At 41.3% G+C, this 19,368-nt stretch overlaps 1 protein-coding gene across 1 annotated transcript; it reads left to right on the forward strand.

Annotated features, from left to right (window-relative positions):
- The first annotated feature begins 790 nt into the window (after window positions 1–790).
- tmem200a (transmembrane protein 200A) lies at window positions 791–18,852 on the forward strand. Its single transcript, XM_084953295.1, has 5 exons — window positions 791–1,641; window positions 12,964–13,101; window positions 13,326–13,543; window positions 13,621–13,784; window positions 14,384–18,852. Exons 2-5 carry the CDS (start codon window positions 12,971–12,973, stop codon window positions 15,506–15,508), a joined length of 1,638 nt encoding a protein of 545 aa, XP_084809421.1. The 5' UTR covers window positions 791–1,641; window positions 12,964–12,970; the 3' UTR covers window positions 15,509–18,852.
- Window positions 18,853–19,368: the final 516 nt, after the last annotated feature.

Here is a 19,368-nt window from a genome sequence, read left to right on the forward strand (position 1 = left end):
GCATGAGATGGATTGGGGTAAAGATGGTATGTAAGGGTCACATTCAGGGTAAAAAATGATGCCTATACCAGCACAAAGACTTTCGCCTCCTCTGCATGTGTATGTTCAGCTGCTCTTGAGGTTTCATTTCTCACCAACTTAATCTGAGCCATCTGAACAAATAATGGGCTCTCTGTATTTCTTACATTTTCTCTCACACACAGACACACACCTACTGCTTATTGTTAAATATCTGCCCAAATGCCTTAAATTCTCTTCTTCAGCTCCACCCAGCTGCTATACTTCCCTGAAACTCTTCCAGCTTGTAAACACAGGAAATGACACACATGCCAACATCTGTAACGTTTTTGCTGCTCTCTCTCTCTCTCTCTCTCTCTCTGTGTGTGTGTGTGTGTGTGTGTGTGTGTGTGTGTGTGTAGAAAGGAAAGCTGAGAAGTTGACAAAGACACAGCGCCGAGTGCTGCATCTGGACATCTGATGTCTATTTACATGAAAACCCGGAGAATTAAACGTGCCAGTGCCGCAGTTAGACATAAAAGCATGCTTACTCTTCCTCGGCCTTTTATGGTTACCCAGTTTTTAGACTCCTGCTGCTTACTGCGCCCACAAAGATCTGTAAAACTACTGCAAGCGGATCCATGTTTGTCTTTGCTTAGAAAGCAATGACATGTCCATCTGTTTCCCCTCAGAAATCAGTCTCGCTTCTTGTCTTCTGCGCCCTACACATGTAAGAAAGTGCCCCGCGTGGAAGCCTGCCTGCTTTCCTTTCGTAAACACGCACACGCCCGAAGCACACACATGCATATAAAAGTGCTACAGCGCGCGTACAACACATTCACCCCCATCTACCTCTCTCTCCCTCCTCTTCCTCTCTCACTCGCTCACACATTCTCACAAGCCTACAGCGCTTTTAGAAGAAATGGTTGGAGCTGCCCCTTCTCTCTGCAAGTCAGCGGAATAAAACGCGCTCTACACTTTTTACCAATTTTCTTTACACGAAACTCCTTGCTTCTAAGACGTTTTTTGTTGTTTTTTGCTGTGTTTTTTTTAAAAAAATATATTTTTCCTTCTCCCTCTTTACGCAAATTGAAGTTTTTTTTTTCCGAAAACAAGGATACCGGGAGTTTTACGCATTACATCGAGCCAGTCGAAGGACGGGTATCATATCAGCTTCCTTTGCTGTCTTTTCTCACAAATAAAACAGAGATCTCTGCTGGGGAATTACAACCACTTCGTTTAGGACTTTAAATAGGCAGAAAGGATTTTCCTTCAGTCGTAATTAGCGTGCCTCGCCACCCTCCTTGTCTCGAGCGCGCGTACTCTCCATATGGCGTAAAACGTGCCTTGCGCAGGATAAAGTCATCAGAACTGGCACTTTGAAATATTTCAGTCTCACTTGGCGAACCACAGAAGCCTAACGACCACCGTCGTCTCCGTTAATAAGGAGCTTGGATGTCAGCAAATAGTACTGCCGCTTGGGAGTGGAACCGTCTCCTGTCATCTTCATTTTCTCCAGCATGGCATCTCACTGGAAGTAGCCTTCAAAGTGGAAGATGGCTTTTTACTGTCCCTAGGTTATAGCCTAATCCCTCCGCATGCCTAATGGCACACTGACGGTGAAAACTCGGCTTTTGTAAAAAGGTAAGAGCTTAGTTGTGGTTTAAACTCTTCAAGTGGAGACGTATTCAAGCAGATTTAAGCTGACAGTTTTACAGTCTCCCTTTTATTTACATGCATATTTTACAAAGCTCAGTGTTAATATTTGAAGAATAAAAAGGTTTAACATCAGCCACAAGCCACCTGAAAGACTGATGAGTGGGGATACGTGTCATCTTACTATTATCATTTTAGGAGCTGTGCTAATCTTTGTGTGGTTTGTTTATTTGCTGTTTTATCTTGGAGGGAATCCTCTGATCATTTTACTGTGCCAAGGCTGAGATGATCCTTTGTTTAGGCCAGCCTGCTGTCTCTTGATTATCATTGGCCAACTGGTAGCCAAGAAAACGTGATGGCATGCATGTAAGCCTCCAAAGATGGATTAAAGATCATTAAAGGTCAAACAATTTTAGTGAGCCTATTGTCAGAAACCTTCAAGCAATATTAGGAGCACACAAAGATGTAACAGTAATATATGACGTTTTTTAAATGTCTTTACAAACATTTATGCAATAAACTAGCTCAGTGCTGCACAACGCATGTGCACCAGAGGCTTCTTGTTTCCACATCACACTTGAGTAGGTGGAATACGGACCACGACTGGCTTCTAGTTATGATTTTACAGAGTCGTCTCATCTATACGCACGTTAAACTCGACTTTGAGGTGAACATAGAGAAATGTGATGATTGCCTTTTCGTGGGCACATTTCTAAAGATTCAAAAGAAGAAGAATGTGGAGCACTTTAACAGGAGGTGCACCGTCACTGGTTTTATTGTGCAGCGTGAATGAAATGATTTTGAATTAAGAGTCAGCCTCACCTTGAGGGCCGTTTGAAGAACTAGGGTAACTCACTCAGCCAAATTGCTCATAATAAGACAAATTTAGCTGCCAAACACTTTGCAGAGAACTGGATCTGGGTTTAATTTGGGAATAATTAGGAAGTCAAGTGATGTGTTGGTTAATCCTCCGTCACAGATATCGTGCTAACCGGATAATCCTGTTTAAATACCCCCTTTGGTAGGTCAGCAGTTCCTTCAGTTTTTTCACTCCAAAGACCTCCTTGATGAAATAATAAGATCTTTTTGTGTGTGTGGAGAAGAACAAATTCTGGTTTGGGGTTAGAAAAAAATGTTAGTAATCAAATTAAGGAAAGCAACATCACAAATGAATAATTTCATGTTTCAGTCCAGTTTGTCCACCACTGCTGCAGGGCTGCTGGGGCCAGCTCGCGTCCCAGGATGAGTGTGGGTGACTGACTGACACTCAGAGCTGTGAGGAAGACAGAATGAGTCATTTTAATGGAATCAACAGGGGGCTCACTCCAGTTCATAAACACACAAACACGCACGCTCTTACGCCTGGCATAAGCATCCGATGATTCAATGCAAAACTTAATTCAATTAAGTAGAGAATTTATCACAGGAGGCAATGATACTGAGTCAGCGTGAAGGATATGTGCAAAAAAAGATTTTAAAAAATAAAAGGAGTATGTATCAACAAAATAACGAGGGGAAAAAACAAGATGGTGAAGGGGGTGGATGATTTGACACTCCAGCACTCGCTTCAGAAAATGCACTGCCAAAAGGTCAGCGGGAAAACATAAAGGGACATATTCCCCAGACAGATGACTCACCCCCTGACCATGAGTCTGTAGGAGTGTGGCACTACACAAACACTCGTTTCTATCTGTTTTCCTCTTTTTTTCTCTTCTTCTTATACTTCTGATAGTCTTATCTGTTCCCTTAAGAGCGCCAAGGAAACAGACATAAATCACAGCGGTCCTTTACACTGGAAAGCAGCAGCGCCAGATGTGATAAGGTTAATACGATTCAACAGGGTCTGCACAAAGTCACCTCTGGCTGATTAGACCTCTGCGTGCACAGACTGACTTTACCCACACAGATCACACTCCAGTGTGCTCTGTTGTACTTGTTAGGCTAGGAAACTTACATCATTTAATTTTTTACTACCTTTAGGAGCTTGGTGACTCCCAACCAGGCTTGTTCACTTTAAATTTTCAGCAGTACAATGTTATATTCATATTGATGAGAAGCGTAAGAGTTGCCAATTACTGCATAACGTATTCTCATCTACAACTTGTGCTGTATTTTTCTGCACTATATCCAATCGTTGTAGAAATGTTACAACAAGCAGAGTATGTGACGCTGAAGTGGTTAAAAAAATTATCATGTCGCCAGTTTTTTTCCTTTTCTCACATAATGCTGATCTTGTCAGGGTTCATGTCGTTGTCACTACTCTTGTTACTTACACCTACTAATTGGCCAAAGTGCCATGTAGCGGGTTCTGAGTTGGACAGCATGAGCTTTTCAAGGTAGGTGAAAAGCAGCAGACAAAAACAAATATTTTGTAGGACGTGCACCAGCACAATCTTTTTTAGATCAGCAGCTGATCGAGCAGATGTGGGGTGTGTTTCTGGAGCTGAGTGTGACCTCTGAACTTTCTGGAAAGGCAACTAGAGAACATGTCAGGAGTGAACAAAGTGGATTACTGAAACATCTGGCTGCATGAAAGAGATTTGTTCCCTGTGTGTATGCAGGGCACAGCATGCATAATCCATGTGTCTTCACTTTCACAGTCACTAAATGCCTGGAGAAGCAGAGAAGTCATCTGTAAGAGATCACACTAGCTAGTCCATATTACACTTGTACAGTGTTCTATAAAATACTACTATGTGCTCCTACCATAGCCAGCATAAAAGGTGGATGTAGTGACTGTGACATCACCCTCAACATGAGTTTCTGAAGCCACATTTTGAAACCTCGACATGAGTGTTTTGGTTTTGTTGCTATCGTGGTTGCAAACAATAGGATGTGATGAAGGGGGCAGGTCTGACTGTGAAGCCACACGCTTATTTAGCCAATATGACTTGTGATTGCCAATTCCATAGCTAATGAATGTGTGGTTTCATAGCACAGATAATTCTGTTTTTTTGAAACATGGTATCATCAAGATTTACAAAATGGATGTATTTTTTATTCAAAATGACCCAAAATGTATGATTGAGCCCATAAACATAAGACATTCTCCCACTTAAATAGAACCAGAAATCTTTTTTGCAACCACAGCTATCGCCATTTGGCGGCCTTCAGACACAATGCAAGCTCTTACAATTACAGTCAAACATTACAGTGTTTTGACTGCCAATGTGTTCGTTTTTGGAGCCAAATATTATCTTATATGAATGTGAAGGTGACATTTATACTAGGCAGCTTGATTAGTAAACACCATTCAGAAAATATAAGAGTGCAACACACAGACACACACATATCAACTATTTAGTGCAAAATTCCACTCACCAAGTGATGCGTGCAAATTTCTGGGATGGTCCGTACTGCACAGCAAGCCATAATGTTTGACAGACAATCCATTAGAAATGCTCCAACAGGCTTAAAGAGCATGCACGCGCACGCACACACACACACACACACTGAAGAGGCGCAGTTTAATGACTGGCAGTAGTGGACGAAGCCTAGCAGAAACAAACTGGCTCCAGAGCCCGTGCTGGGACACCTATCAGTCAAGGCAGCCATGAACCTATGTCAATTATCCAGGTGACAAAAACAAAACTTCCCCTCAGTCAGAGTTGTTATGAGTTATGAGGAGGGAATTCATATTTTGCACCCGGCTGTAAATGTGCTTTGTAGATCTGTAATTTTGGGCATTGAGAGTCTGTGGAGCCAACCTCAAGTGGAAATTTTGTTATAGTTGTGCATCGTTCTTTCACCTCCCGAGGCACCTGTTTGTTAAATTAATAAATTGTGTAAACTGCTAATATGTCGTGTTTCTTCAGACTTAAATCATCCAATCAAATAAATGGCACCAAACAAGAGTTAATAGCAGAACAATCTGTTTGGCTTTGGCACAGAAGATTTGGCACATTTTTCATGGGTGCAACCCCCATACTCAACTCTGCTCATGCATTTACAAACAGTGTAAGATTTATCGCCAAGAAACATTGTTACAGCATTGTTACATCAACCAAACGCAACATTTCCTTACTTTTTTGCTAAGTTTATACCCATCTTCATCCAGTCCAAGACGTTTTGGCTTCTATTTAGTGAGTGATCCTTATTGTGTTTTATTAATCTGTTGCTTAGCACTAATCGGCTGATATCTGTGTTATATACAGTTTATGATAACAGCCTATTGACTCTGCTCGAGAGCAGAGGAGGATCTAACTTGAATGGGCAGAGCTACGAGAGAAGCAAATAAATTGGCAAGCAGTAAATTCATTCTTATCAAATTAAGTCAGTCTTTTTCACTCTTTCATGAATTACATTATTGTCACCATTAGCGAAGGTGTACAATGAATCTGAAGTGCTTTATTTTGACATGGGAATAAAAAAAACTACAAAAAAAGCTTGATGGTATAATTGTTTAAGCTTTTTAAGCTAAAAGGACAGAACACAAAGATCTGATTTTGTTCACTTTTTTTGTTCTTAACTCCTGCAAGTTAATTTCCATCACGCCTGGCTCGAGAGCATTAAGTGAACTACATTTTAATATTCTGAATACTTGCAAAACCATTAAAAAGTCATAATTATATTCACTGAATTAAAATAAAACCACGCTATTAAGCCGTGCTGGTGTGTTGTTTCCATGTTAGACTCTCAGCTCCATGCGATTATGGCAGATGACCTTAACTTCAGCAGCGGGGGGGGGGGGCTTTGTCTGTCTCTGCATTTTCATGGCCTCAGTTAACCTCAGCAGGGAACGGCATAAACAAAAACAAATGACCCACTATAATTGTAACAGGAGACATGCAACATTGGATGCCAGATTTTCCCTCCCTAGCAAGCTCCATCTTTATCCTCCTGCTCATTCCTCTCTCATTACATCTCTCCTTGCCTCTTTCCTTCATACTCCATCTGTGTCCATATTCAGGTTCTTTCTCCATGACATGTCAGCGCACACTTCACTGCAGTGAGTCATTTGAAACAAGCTTTCCTCAGCATGCTCAGAGTACAAAAAATAAAAAGTCTCTAGAGTTTGTTAAATGTAGATCAAAGTGTCTCCTGTAGTCGCTTACTCCCTGTCTCCTTCCTCTGGCTGTGTCTCCTTCCAGTCTCACATCTTTACACTCCCTTCAGCTTCTCAGTTTCTCCTTCTATCCCACTTGTCATGTTCTCGTTCCTCTTGCACGCTGCATCATTTCCTCTCTAATGTGAGGATTTAGAGAAAGCTGGGTTGTAGAGCCTTAGCACAAATCGCATAAACAAGATGTAACTGAAACCCTGAAGGTAGCTGTGAAAAAAAAAAAAGAAATATAGGTCTTAATCTCTGGTGTGTCCCTTTCAGATTTAAAACTCTCCAGCATCCTTTCCCTCTTAATCAAACCTCTTTCACGCAGAGGTAGAGGTGGAAACAACTTAAAGGTCAACAAGTCAAAACTGGCTTAAAATAATGCATGGGGAATGCCCCTGTGTTGATAGTACACATGCTAATGATGCACCTGTCATCCCAGTGCACACAGCTGGCAGTTGCTATGGAAACGTGTCACCTAGCAGCAGCATATAGTTGCTATAGGGACAATATATCACGTGGCGTCACCTATAGATTAGCTGTTATCGGCATTATCATGCTACAAAAAAAGGAGGAGGTGTTACAATGTGCCGAGGGAACTCTCTGCCCTGAGAGATGTGATGCATCTATTTAAAACGTCTCCAAATGCTTAAATAACTTCACAGAGAATGAGTTTGCTTCCTGAAAGGGTGAGGCAAATTGCTTTAATATGTTTTCGTGCCTTACTGAAAGCACGCAAAGATAAACCTGCTGCAGCAATTTAGCAATTACTAAGGTGATCACACGAGGCCTGATTTATTATTCATTTTAGACCGATTTAGAGAACTGCCCAGCAAGGCAGCGGACTGGAAACGAAGCAGCGGGTTTTTGCATGAGTTTTGTGTGTTTCATCACTGTTTAAGCAGCAAGATCACAGTAAGTCTTTAAAATAGAAGAAGAAGAAGGACATGAACTGAATGCATGTGGCGAGCTCAATTACTGAATGCTAACTTTCATCTCTTTTGGTCACTGCACATGGAAAGCCTTTATGTGTCAGAGCCTGAGTGCATTCTCATTAGGCTGCTGGTGTTATCTGTGTGACAGCACTTCTTCTTTTCTGCTCCACTTGTTTTTTTTTTGTTGTTGTTGGTTTTTTTTTTTACTCCAGTCTTGTTAAAACTATGGATGCACTCAGCTTGTTTTCTTTTGCGGTCTTTTCACGGCTGTCAGGAAAAGCATTTTTACCCTCCTCTTGTTTTCGTCAGGCTTTTTTTTATCCTCTTTCGATCACTCATCACCCCCACTTTGTCCCAGAACAGTTGTTCCCTTTTTTTTTTGTCTTTAACTGCTTTTTTTCCCCCTCTGTGATGAAAGCATGACTCAGTGTTGCACCTTACATGAACTGATCTAAATAAATATACTCCATCCTCATTCTTTTTCTGTACTTGCATTCCTTTTGTCATCTATCCTCTACTTTCTACTCCTAACTCCAACTCTCACTACCCTTCTTCTTTGCCGCCGCCGTCCATCCTTTTTCCTCCTGTTTCGGTAAACCGAGGAAATCTCTCCCGTTGCTCTTGAAACATTTGTGTGGGTTCCTGTTTGACGCACACCGAGGAGCGAAGGGGAGAGAATCAGGGAGAGAGAGAGAGAGGCAGAGTGAGGGGGAGCACAGAAAACCTGAGAAAAGTGGCTGGTTGCGTTTGTCCTTGTGTGATTCACCATCTGTGGTGGAGAGCGCTCTCTTACAGCAGTTTTTTTTTCAACCAATAAGATGATTGACATGAAAAATACATTAAAATGTGAGAAGGAGAAAAGAGGGTAGGAGGAGAGAACGTCTGGTCTTGTGTGTGATTCACAGTTACTTTGAATACTAAAAGCTTTGTCTGATTTTGAATATTAAATCTGACTTTATTGCTTTCAGATATGCAGAAGAAAAGAAAGGAGGGAAGGGAAGGAGGGAGGGAGGGATAGAGCGAAACAGGAAAGTGACCGAATAAAATTCAATTAAAATTAGATACAGATTAAAAATAGATCGAAGAGGACAGAGGGTGGGAGGGAAGAGAGAGACAAACAAAGAGAGCGATAAGATGAGAAAGTAAGCTGGGGTGGAGAAAGAATGAAAGTAGGGGAAAGCAAACATTATTCAGGGTCACAACCAGAATGTATTAGCACACAGACAGCGGGTGAGAATGGAAGCGAGAGGGGGAGATTTACAGATTGTGCCTTCTTGGAAGAAAAAGGAAGACAGGACGGACACGTGGAAGCAAAAAAAAGAAAAGGGAAGGTCATTGGTGTATTATCATTCCCATGCTAAATCTGTGTGATCCTTTATATATACAGACATGTGCACATGCCCGAAGGCTGACATACTGTTTACAAACCTGGGAACCAAATAACTTTGTAACACACAACTACACAGAACATGTGCCTATGGTACATAAAAGTAAGTAATACAGAAAGAATGACATCACATTTGTTCTAAGTCAGGCAATATGCCTGTGATCATGAAATAATAAATACATAAGCGAGCATGTCTGATAGCACTCAGAAAGCAGAGAGAGAGGGCCATGCTAAAACTGACATTTCATGACATTTGTCTTATTATAATACGATGACGTCAGCTGGAGCTGTTATTGGTCTATCGTCACACAAAATTGAAAAATTATATCTTGAAAACTGTGGACACTAGACTGCTGACAAACAGGCAAATGGAACTGATTGCATACTCCCTGCCTTTGGGGGTAGAAGTGTTGCAAGTGCACCGTTATTAGTACAATCTACTCAGTGCTTTATACATTTACACTAGACATAGTTAGTTAGTGTATTTGCTGGTAAGCTTGTTTGTGAAATGAAAGTTTATATTACTAAAGCTACTTTTGACTGCTCCCTTGCCCCAAAGGGTCACCACAGCAGCTAGCTTCCTGAACCATCCCTTAAGGGGATTTGTGTGTGTCTAGCTGGAATTGAACAAAGAGCCATATGCCTGCCAATCAAATGTGTTAACCTCTACACCATAAGATAATCTACCGTAGCTTTAAATGATTGTGTTGCACAACGTTAAGATCATCATTCAGCAGTATCACAGCTGTTGTTTCTCCTGTTTAAAGGTTCCAGAAAAAGAGAAAACCAAAATGCAGCTAACTGGGGGAAAGTCCAAAACCCAAAGTGAGGACTCAGCGATGTAAACGGAGTACATAAGAGTCAGGAAAAAGAAGTATGTGATGCAGCATGTGAGAACCCAACTAAGGTTCAAAGACAACAAAACAAAACAAGAAAAATAGATTTAACCATTTTTGTTTATTTTTTCCATGAATTGTTAACTGAAAAACTGTGTAGAAACTGTTCATAAAAATACAGTCTTATTCAATATTGGAGACAATGAACTTGTGAAATATTGGAATGTCCAGTTGATGCCAAAATTCATCATTGTATGGCTGTTTTTGTGCTCAGGTGGGTTAACAGCACATACAAGTCAAATGTATTATTTTTAAAAAGCCCTGTTTGGGATTATCTTCTCATGGACCGTCGCATGCTTCCAGCACAGCTGCTAGTTTTAGATCACTCAATTGGAGTCCAACTTTGTTACATTGTCGTGGAGAAGCGAGGAGTCAAACCTGTGTGGCCAAAGAAACAAAAAGCAGGTTCTTTTTTTCTTTCTGTTTTAAGTGCCGACACATTATGGCATGAACAGTAGCGCAGGTTCTGGATGTTGTTCTTCAAACGTCAGGATGTTACAGCAGAGCTCTACATTAAAAGCTTCACAAATTCGCACAACCTTGTGGGAAAGGCGAGTATGCTCCTGATCCTGCTCTTGACCTTATGTGCTTCCTTCAGGCGTGGACACTCTGTCCTCTTCAAGTAAAAAGTGGTGAAAACTAGGGGTGCAACGATACACAAAATTCACGGTTCGGTTCAATACTTTGGTGTCACGGTTTGATATTTTTTCAATACAAAAAAATGTTCATGCCTTTTTAATTTGTCATTTATTAAAATTATAAATATATATTTTAACTCAAAAGTACAGTTTTTAAATTTAATGTTGCTGAAACAGCAAAATAATAAATCTATCTGATCGAGAAATCACTTATCTTTGGAAAAGAGAGTTTATTATAGAGAAATGGCTCTTTCCAAAATAAAAGCTATACTATACGCTTCTTCTGGGGTATACTCTCAGCAGCATATTAAACATATCAGGTCCCCATAAGGAGACTCCTGTGCTAACGGCTGTCTAAATGACTCGGGTAAAGTTTGTAGCATGCGTGCTTGTTGTTTTTGTCTGCTTCCACTTGTCTTTGCACTACGATGATGTCGGCGTAAATGTGCAGTCATATTCGTTGTGTTCCCACTAGTGCTGTCAGCGTTAATCTCGTTAAAATGACATAAACGCCATAACGCGGCAAATCTCCATTAACGAGTTACCGCGGATCGCCCCGTGCGTGGTGCTGGATGGCGTCAACACGTTAACAAGCTAACTGCGCTAACGCACTAGTTCCCACCAATTGAGCATTGCGTGGCACATCTGACATACTGTTTTACTTTTGTCCATGACGCGCTTACCATCAGGGTCATGGTTCACATGAAAACCAAGATTCCAAACGCCAGATCTGAATGAGGGTGGGGGAGGTTCAGTTTTGGGTAGCGTTGAGGCAGTCGCCATGTTGCAACGAGCTTAGCTTCTGTCTTGCTAGCTTGCGCTGCGCTCAGTGGATCTGCGCTCGACAGTGCAGCCTAGGCGGAGTAGTCGAACGCAGATCCACTGAGCGCTCAACACAAAATTTTGTATTGTTCGATACATATGCATACCGAACCGAAAGCACTGTATCGAACGGTTCAATATCGATACGAGTATTGTTGCACCCCTAGTGAAAACGTTGGGTCTTGCAGGGAGACTTAATTATGAGCAGCAGCAGTGGGCCTCCATACTAAGCATGGGTCAGTTTGAAAGAGAAGTTGATGCTTTTTTTTTCTCTGTGCAAGTTTGAGGATGCGAGTTCCTGAAAGAAGTCTGGAGGCGCTTGAGAGGGCAGGATGATACTCAGAACTCTGATCACACTTCACATAAACTGGGTGATTGACCTACTGATTACCTTTGGGGGCTGTAGTTTGGTAGAAAACCCTATAAACATCACAAATAAAATTAGCAGGAGTGCAAAAGAAAACCAGCGGTTGTTTGCTGCTAATTTTTACAGAGCTCACTCTGAACTGCTGAGCTGTTTTCACATTTTCATCTGAAATTTGCATTTAAATTCAGTACCAAGGTCCCTCAGCAACAAATTCAGTCAGTGTAATCCTCTTCATGTGCAACAGGACAATGCTAATGTTCATGTGAGGTCAGATTACAGGCATTTAGACCCAAATGAGTGCTTTCAAAATAAGCCTGTGTTTGTTTAAGCCCCCTTCCTTTAATAACAATAATAGATGTATGAGCAGCTGGTGAACCCAGAAACCATGATTCATTCGAATGTTATGACAGAAATGAGGCGATGTATTTTATTAAAATCTATAACTATCTATAAGCATTTTTAAAAAATGCAAATAACGACAGTAGGAAAAACAATAAACATGCAAAAGCAATAAATACAGGATGTGAATCAGAATGAAACACACTACCCAAGACTCAAATCACAAGCCAAGTATGCTTTTGGGATTTGTTTCCTTTACATCCTACAAGCATCCTGCAGGCCTGAATGTACAGCTTCATGTGCATGCACACTTGCACACTTGTCCCCATGATCGTCCTGAAGACTGACAACAAGCAGCTGAACAAAACATGAGCAGAGCAGGCTGTTGTGCTGCTTGGTGTGCTTACATCTGTATCACTGCTAGGCTCTAAAGAGTATTTCTGGGACTTGGAAAGATGCTAAAACACGCTTTCGTCATGACACACTTTCCCCGTTAAATAAATAAAACAGCTTTGAAAAAGTACATGAGGTGACACATCAGCTTTAAATCACACAAACAGAGCTGTGATCTGCACAACTGTGGGAGACGGTGTGCTACTGACTATTATGTGTCTTACACATCATATATTAGGACTACCTGGGAGACTGTGACTATGCTGAAACACATGTGCATCTGTGTTTTGATACAGTTGTGTTTTTTCCTCACTGTGACTATACTGTGCATACCTATGCCAAATACATCTTTTTTAGCAGCAGCATCTTGTAATTGCATGCACCAAGGCCCTAACAATCTCTTAGCAACAAACTGTAAACCAGTAATGTGGATGCTGATTAGACAGTAGAATTTAAAAGTCATTAACTCCTAATTTGTGTCTGCAGGTGAAGAATGACTGCAGCGGCAGGTGTGCTAACAGGCTTGGCCAAGCTAAAGCGCCAGGACTCTGCTCGCTCTCAGCATCGGCCCGTACCACTGACATCGCCGGGCCTGGGACACGCCGCCCCCGAGGCCGCTCCTAGGTGATTGTCATGTGCATTCATTTTAACACAGTAGACAGAACTATGAATTAGCCTTTTAAATTGCTGCCTCTGCAGCAGGAAAGAGGATATTGTCACAAAAGCTAATGTGTGTTGGTGAAATTGCTTCTGCAGTCTCTGAAAATTTGCTGTATTTGTTACCCATTGATGTTAAACTGTTGCCTCCAAAAATCATTTGTGTTTTCTTGCCATCCTTTTTCATTTAGGAAGAGGAAGAGGCGTACCGATGTCGTAGTGGTGCGAGGTAGACTCCGTCTCTACTCCGCATCTGGGTTTTTCCTCCTTCTGGGACTAATCATCTTGGCCATAGGGATTGGCATGGCGACGCTAGGTTACTGGCCTCACAGTAAAGCCATACTCGCTGGAGGAGGAACTGGAGTCAAGACAGAAAAGGATGCAGCCAATGCGAGCCACAATGGGCAAGGTGAAGAAGGGTGACTAGAAAACTGCTGGCAAATGTTTGTTCCTCTCGTGGCTCATCTCGCTGTTTTGTGGTTTTAGGTACGCCTTCCAAGGAGACTGAGAGCGCTCTGATGCGATTCCTAGGACAGCATCTTCACTCTGAGAGGATGAAGATGCTTGGGCCCTTCACCATGGGCATTGGGATTTTTATTTTCATCTGTGCTAATGCAATACTTCACGAAAACAGAGACAGGGAAACCAAGGTAAGGCTGAAATCATCGCATCAGGATGTGCACAGTCGAAATACTGAAACACTGTATGGGAAACAAAGAAGTTGGAAGGTTTTTGTGGGTAATGCAACTTTAGTTTTTGCATAATCTGCTTCAAAAGTAGGTTCTTTAGAAATATTTCCATCAAATGTTTCTAAATTTAAAAGCCAGAATTTGTAGTTAATATTTCTTCCCTGTCACTGATTCTTGTTTCTGTCCCTCCTCCACTCTCTACAAAATAAAGGGCATGTACACTCTAGTCATCCATATTCATCATCTCCATAACATGCAGATCAGACTTCTCCCAGTCTCCTTCCACCTTTAGCTCTGCAATTTTCCCTCTGATCAAATTCACTCTGTTTCCATGCTCTCTTCTTCTCTCCTTTGATTCAATTATCCCTCTCCTTCTCCCTTCCCTTTACTGGTAATCCTTGTGAGAAACATGTCCCCCAAGGCCACACGGTGGCAACGTGCACAAATTTAAAACTACAGGGAGATAATGTGTTTTAATGAAACGCTTCAAATATTTTCAGGTAATCTAAAATAAATGCTGCTGCTGCTACTTCTGCTAATACGATTTTCATTTTCTGTAGATCATCCATATGAGAGACATGTACTCCACAGTCATCGATATCCACCGCCTCAGGCAGAAAGAGCAAAAGCAACACCAACACCGGAACAGCACCTGTGTGAGAGAGGTCGGAGATCTTCGAGTCTTCGGCTGCGATACTGCCGCACGGTTAGCCAGCAACTCTCTCCTAGCCTTCTCTCGTGCTGGAAGCATTGCCGGAGGAGGTAGAGGTTCTACAGAAGAGGAGGAGGTGTTGTTAGGGGATGAGGAGTATCACAGACGTAGAGAACAGGCTAAGATGGATTGCAACTTTGCAGGGCTATTGGCACCCCTCTATAAGGATCGCCCATTTTGTGGCCCTGGGGTCGGGCTGGTTCATTCGGATTCCATGCGTCACCAGTGGTCAGCGGATGGAGATGGAGAGAGGGGAGGACACCATGCACGCTCTATTGTCTCCTCCTCTATCTCTGCATTTACGCTCCCTGTTATAAAACTCAACAACTGTGTTATTGATGAGCCGGAGATGGAGGCAATAACTGAAGAGGACAGAGGAGGAGAGAGAAGAGAAGGAGAGAGGTTGCAGCCTCTGACCTCCGTGGAGTCTCTGGTGGTTCCCGTGGCATCTGTTGCCAAGGCCTCCAAACCACCGGGCCTACACAGGAGTAACTCCGCCTCCTCCTCATCCCGCTGCTCCTCCTTATCCTCGTCCTCCCTCTCCCCTGCTCCCTCCTCTACCTCAGGCTGCTGGCTTTCCCCGGGAGCAGCAAAGAGTGACTTTGGCTCCAACTCCTCTCTGCACATGCTCAACAGCCATTCCAAATCTCTGGACTTGGAGCGCAGACCGAGCATGCTTAGCGTAAACCCAGAGCAGCGGAAGCACCCCAGCTGGCCCCGACTTGACCGCAGCAACAGCAGCCGTAGTAACAGCGGCAGTCGGGGCAGCACCAAAGGCTACAAGCGGCTGGAGGACAGAGAAGAACAAGGAGATCGGCTCTTGGAGGTGTCACAGTCTGTGGCAGCAAGGCGCGACTATAGTAAGCGCGAGAAGCTGCTAATGATATCCAGGTCGCATAATAACCTGAGCTTTGAGCATGATGAGTTTAATAGCAGCACACTGAAGAGAGGCAGCTCTGAGACTCGGTTCTGATCGCACTGAACTAGAGGTTGATGACAGTTCTGTCCTGTTCTGTAAATTGCCCTCCACACAGTATGAATGTACAGCTTGTGCTGGAGGAAACTGACAAGTTTAATGGCTACACTGTGCAGAGAGGAAACTCAAGCAGTTTCAAGAAAGCCTGTTTTTATGAGCAGCAGGTTGTAGAGTAATGGAACAACTTGCACAGTGAAAGAGTTCAGGTCTATTGTCAGTCAGACACAATGGGTCTACTGCATTAGGGTGACATTAGTTGATCTACGACAGTGATTCCTAATCCAGGGCACATCTGCGGTAGGTTAGCCAAGGAGTATATGAAAAGACTAGCTCAGCTGTTACCATTAAATAAAAGAATTAGTGGACCTGAGGAACTTTAGGCAGTGAAGGGAAAACTTCGGATAAGCAGAAATGTTTACAAAAGATAAAATGGTTAAAAGTGATTAAAAGTGGATAACTCACTAAGTGTATAGCTAATAGTTGGAACTATTAGCCAACAGCATGCACAAAGAAAACGATGTTATGAGCTAAACAGGGTGGATAACAAGCTGAAATACTGTACAGTAGCTAGCTAAATTCATAAATGTTGTCAATTATTTTGCTGATGCTACTAAATTGTCAGCTTTCAGTATTGATTAATCCAATGAAATAACAATACAAAAGTAGGCTGAAAGAATTTGAATTGTTACCTTAACATAAAAATAAGATCGCTAGCCATATAAATAAATAGGGGAAATTGGTCAATCGTCTGTGAAAATAGTGGATAAATGATTAAAATAGTCATCTAATAGTCCTGGACTAATCATTGAGAAATTTGAACATGAAGGGTTTAACCAAAGAAGAGTTTTTTTCAGTTCAGAGGGGTGAACTACAATGTGAGATTAATGGGTTAGCAAGCTATGTTAAGATAAAGGTCAGAGTATTCTGTGTCATGAACTTTGGTTCATGACTTTTACCTGGATAAATCACCATGGTTACTTGTGCTAAATCACCATGGTTACTTATGCTGAACACAAAACTTATTTTGTTTTGTTAGGACAGCTAAAGCAAAGAAAGCCTGACTGGGTTGAACATCCTGTGTAGTATACTCCTCAGGACTGTTGGGATATGTAAGATGAAAAAGGTTGGATAAATGAAAAAAGCTCATTTGCACTAATGAGCTTGAAAGTCAATATTTGGTATGAGCACCATTATTCATCACACAGCCTGAACTCTTTTAGGCAAGTTTTGTTATTATATCTTTAAGTTGTGTTCAGGAATAGTTCTCCAGGCTCCTTTAGGGATATTCAAAGATCTTCTTTGGATGTTGGCTGCCTTTCATTGTGCTCTTTGTCTGTTTCAATAATGTTGATGTCCGGGCTCTGGGGAGGCCAATCCATGACTGATAGTGTTTCACTGTGTCTTTTTCCATCCATATATGCTTTAAGAGCACTGCATTGGCAGTGTGTTTGGGATTATTGTCATACTGAAAAATTAAGCTATTGCCAATTAGATGCTTTCCCGAAGGCATTGCATGGTGGATCTAAATCGGATCATACTTTTCTGAATTCTTAAATCAATCAGTGTTGACGAGATCCCAACTCCACTGGCAGAAATGCAGCCCCAAACCAAAACAGACCCTCAATTGTGTACAGATGGCTGTAGACTTTCACTGTTCTGCATGCTGATGACAATTTGAAGCAGCACATTTTACATGTCTTAGCTACTCCATAAGACCTGTTACCATTGATTTGTCTTCCTCTTGTCCAGTTTCCAAGAATCCTTTAAGGATATACTGCACACCATGCTGAGATATGCCGAGTTTCTAGCTAATACTATTAATATTTCTGCACAAATACTATTTTATGCCTGTCAAACTGTGATATCTTTGACATTCCTCATAGACTAAAGGAATGGGAACAAATGATGCGTTTTTGTGACAGGGTGCTAGCGATACAATGTGAAATTGGTTCTTTGCTAAGTTGTTTGTTACGTATGGAAACAACACTGACTACTCCCTTGAGTTAGGTGCCTTTTTTATGCTTAAATTATTCATAGGTCAGTGTTAAGCAGCTTAAATTACAACCAAGAAGTAATGGTCAGGTACAAGGACTGGACTAAAAAATAAAAAGCAGCCAATGTCCAAAGAAATGAGAATTGCTCATGACCACTTATTAATTACAAAAAAGTCCCCCTCAAGGGATTAATAATTTTTTATATATATTTTATATTCCCCTTGCTATAAGAGCTGTTTAACACCCAAATTTCTCATCCGTGGGATAATAAAGGTTTATTCTAATAAAATACATCACATCAGTCTGCTTAATATCATATTAAGAAATCATTTCTGAAGTTTTACCATCACTGAGACAATATAACCAGCACTGCTACATAAGGTTTTATACATATAAATCACCTGTTGCACAAAGGGTCCCGTAAGACGAAGGAAGTTACTACAATGCCAGTGGGCTCTGCAACAGAGATATAAATCAAATAAAGATAGTAGCCTGGGAAATACAACAAAGAAGTCATGATGTCCTGCAGTATTACACTCCATCTCTAAACTAGAAATAAAAACCTCAGTCTATGGCTCTGCTACAGGCATTTCAAGGTTATTTTTACAAAATTAATGTAATGGATATCATTCAGGATATTCAGTCATACAGTTATCTTTCTGTGTACTATCATAAAACTGAGTGTATGAGAAAACCATGGTTCATCTTGTGCATCAGCCACAGTATTTTTTTTCAGTCAAAACAGAACATTAGTTATTTCTGATCAACAATCAAAAATAAGTTAATGTTTGTCTATATCTAAAAATCTGTAATTAGGATAACAGAGACAATTCGACTCTTTCTGTATCTGATTTCTTATTTAATAAATGTTTGAACCTGTATAAAAAATAGTTCTGAGTAATAGAAAATTTGAACCCACATTTATTTATCTTGTGCTGTCTTTATAAAACCAGAGATCTGTATCATTCAAGTGTTGTTTCCTTTTATTTGATCACATTTTTATGATGGTTTGTTTTGAGGAATTCCTGTTCTTGGATATCTAATTGAGTTTACATGAATTTGCATTCATATTGTTCAATGGTTTTGGTTTGTTAGTGACCTCTGATCCTTCTGAACACATGTGTAAATCTTTTTAGGAAACTTGTAATGTGTGTAATGAGTAACACACCTTATTTTGAGATCTAACATGATGTACCCTCCCACTCAGTGCCACATACTGTATGAGTGTTAAAGAGGAACCCCTTTTAAAAGTGCAGAAATCTTTTCAGAGAGCTTTAATGGTCCCCCACAGTCTATGGGTCACTGTCGAATTTTAGCTTCACTAAATAAACTGTATTTTTACTGATATCTGTTTTGTCCTATTGGATGTATTTAAAGCAATTCCAATTATGCATGGATTTACACATAATAGCTCTTCTGTCGCCTTTTTCATGGATTGTGGGAGGCAAAAACGTCTCTTAGGCCAGCACACAAACACACACGTGCACACACACCGTGCACCAACATACCATCTGACCCCCTCACTTAAGTAAGCTGTCCAAATATACCTCGAATTTCCATTCTCTGCCTCTTTCACTCACTCTTTCTCCTTCGCTGCATGCAAAATAACAAACAAAGGTCTGGATGAGTCATCACCAATTATCAGTCTGTGGCTCTGTGGGATAACACACACAAACTTGCGCAACACCCTCTCAAGGACCAAGGACTATTTACATCAGAGCATGCGAACATATTTTTTCTAAAATGCATCAAGCAAAGCACGCAGACACATGAGCACACGCAAATGTGCATTTACAATGGAATTCAAAAGCAGAAGGATGATGACGATGTCATTTTAGCCCGAATACGTCAAAAAGTCAACTA

The sequence above is a fragment of the Perissodus microlepis genome, chromosome 15 (assembly GCF_051167445.1).
Source record: "Perissodus microlepis isolate ML-2025 ecotype Zambia chromosome 15, ASM5116744v1, whole genome shotgun sequence".
Classification (NCBI taxonomy): domain Eukaryota; kingdom Metazoa; phylum Chordata; class Actinopteri; order Cichliformes; family Cichlidae; genus Perissodus; species Perissodus microlepis.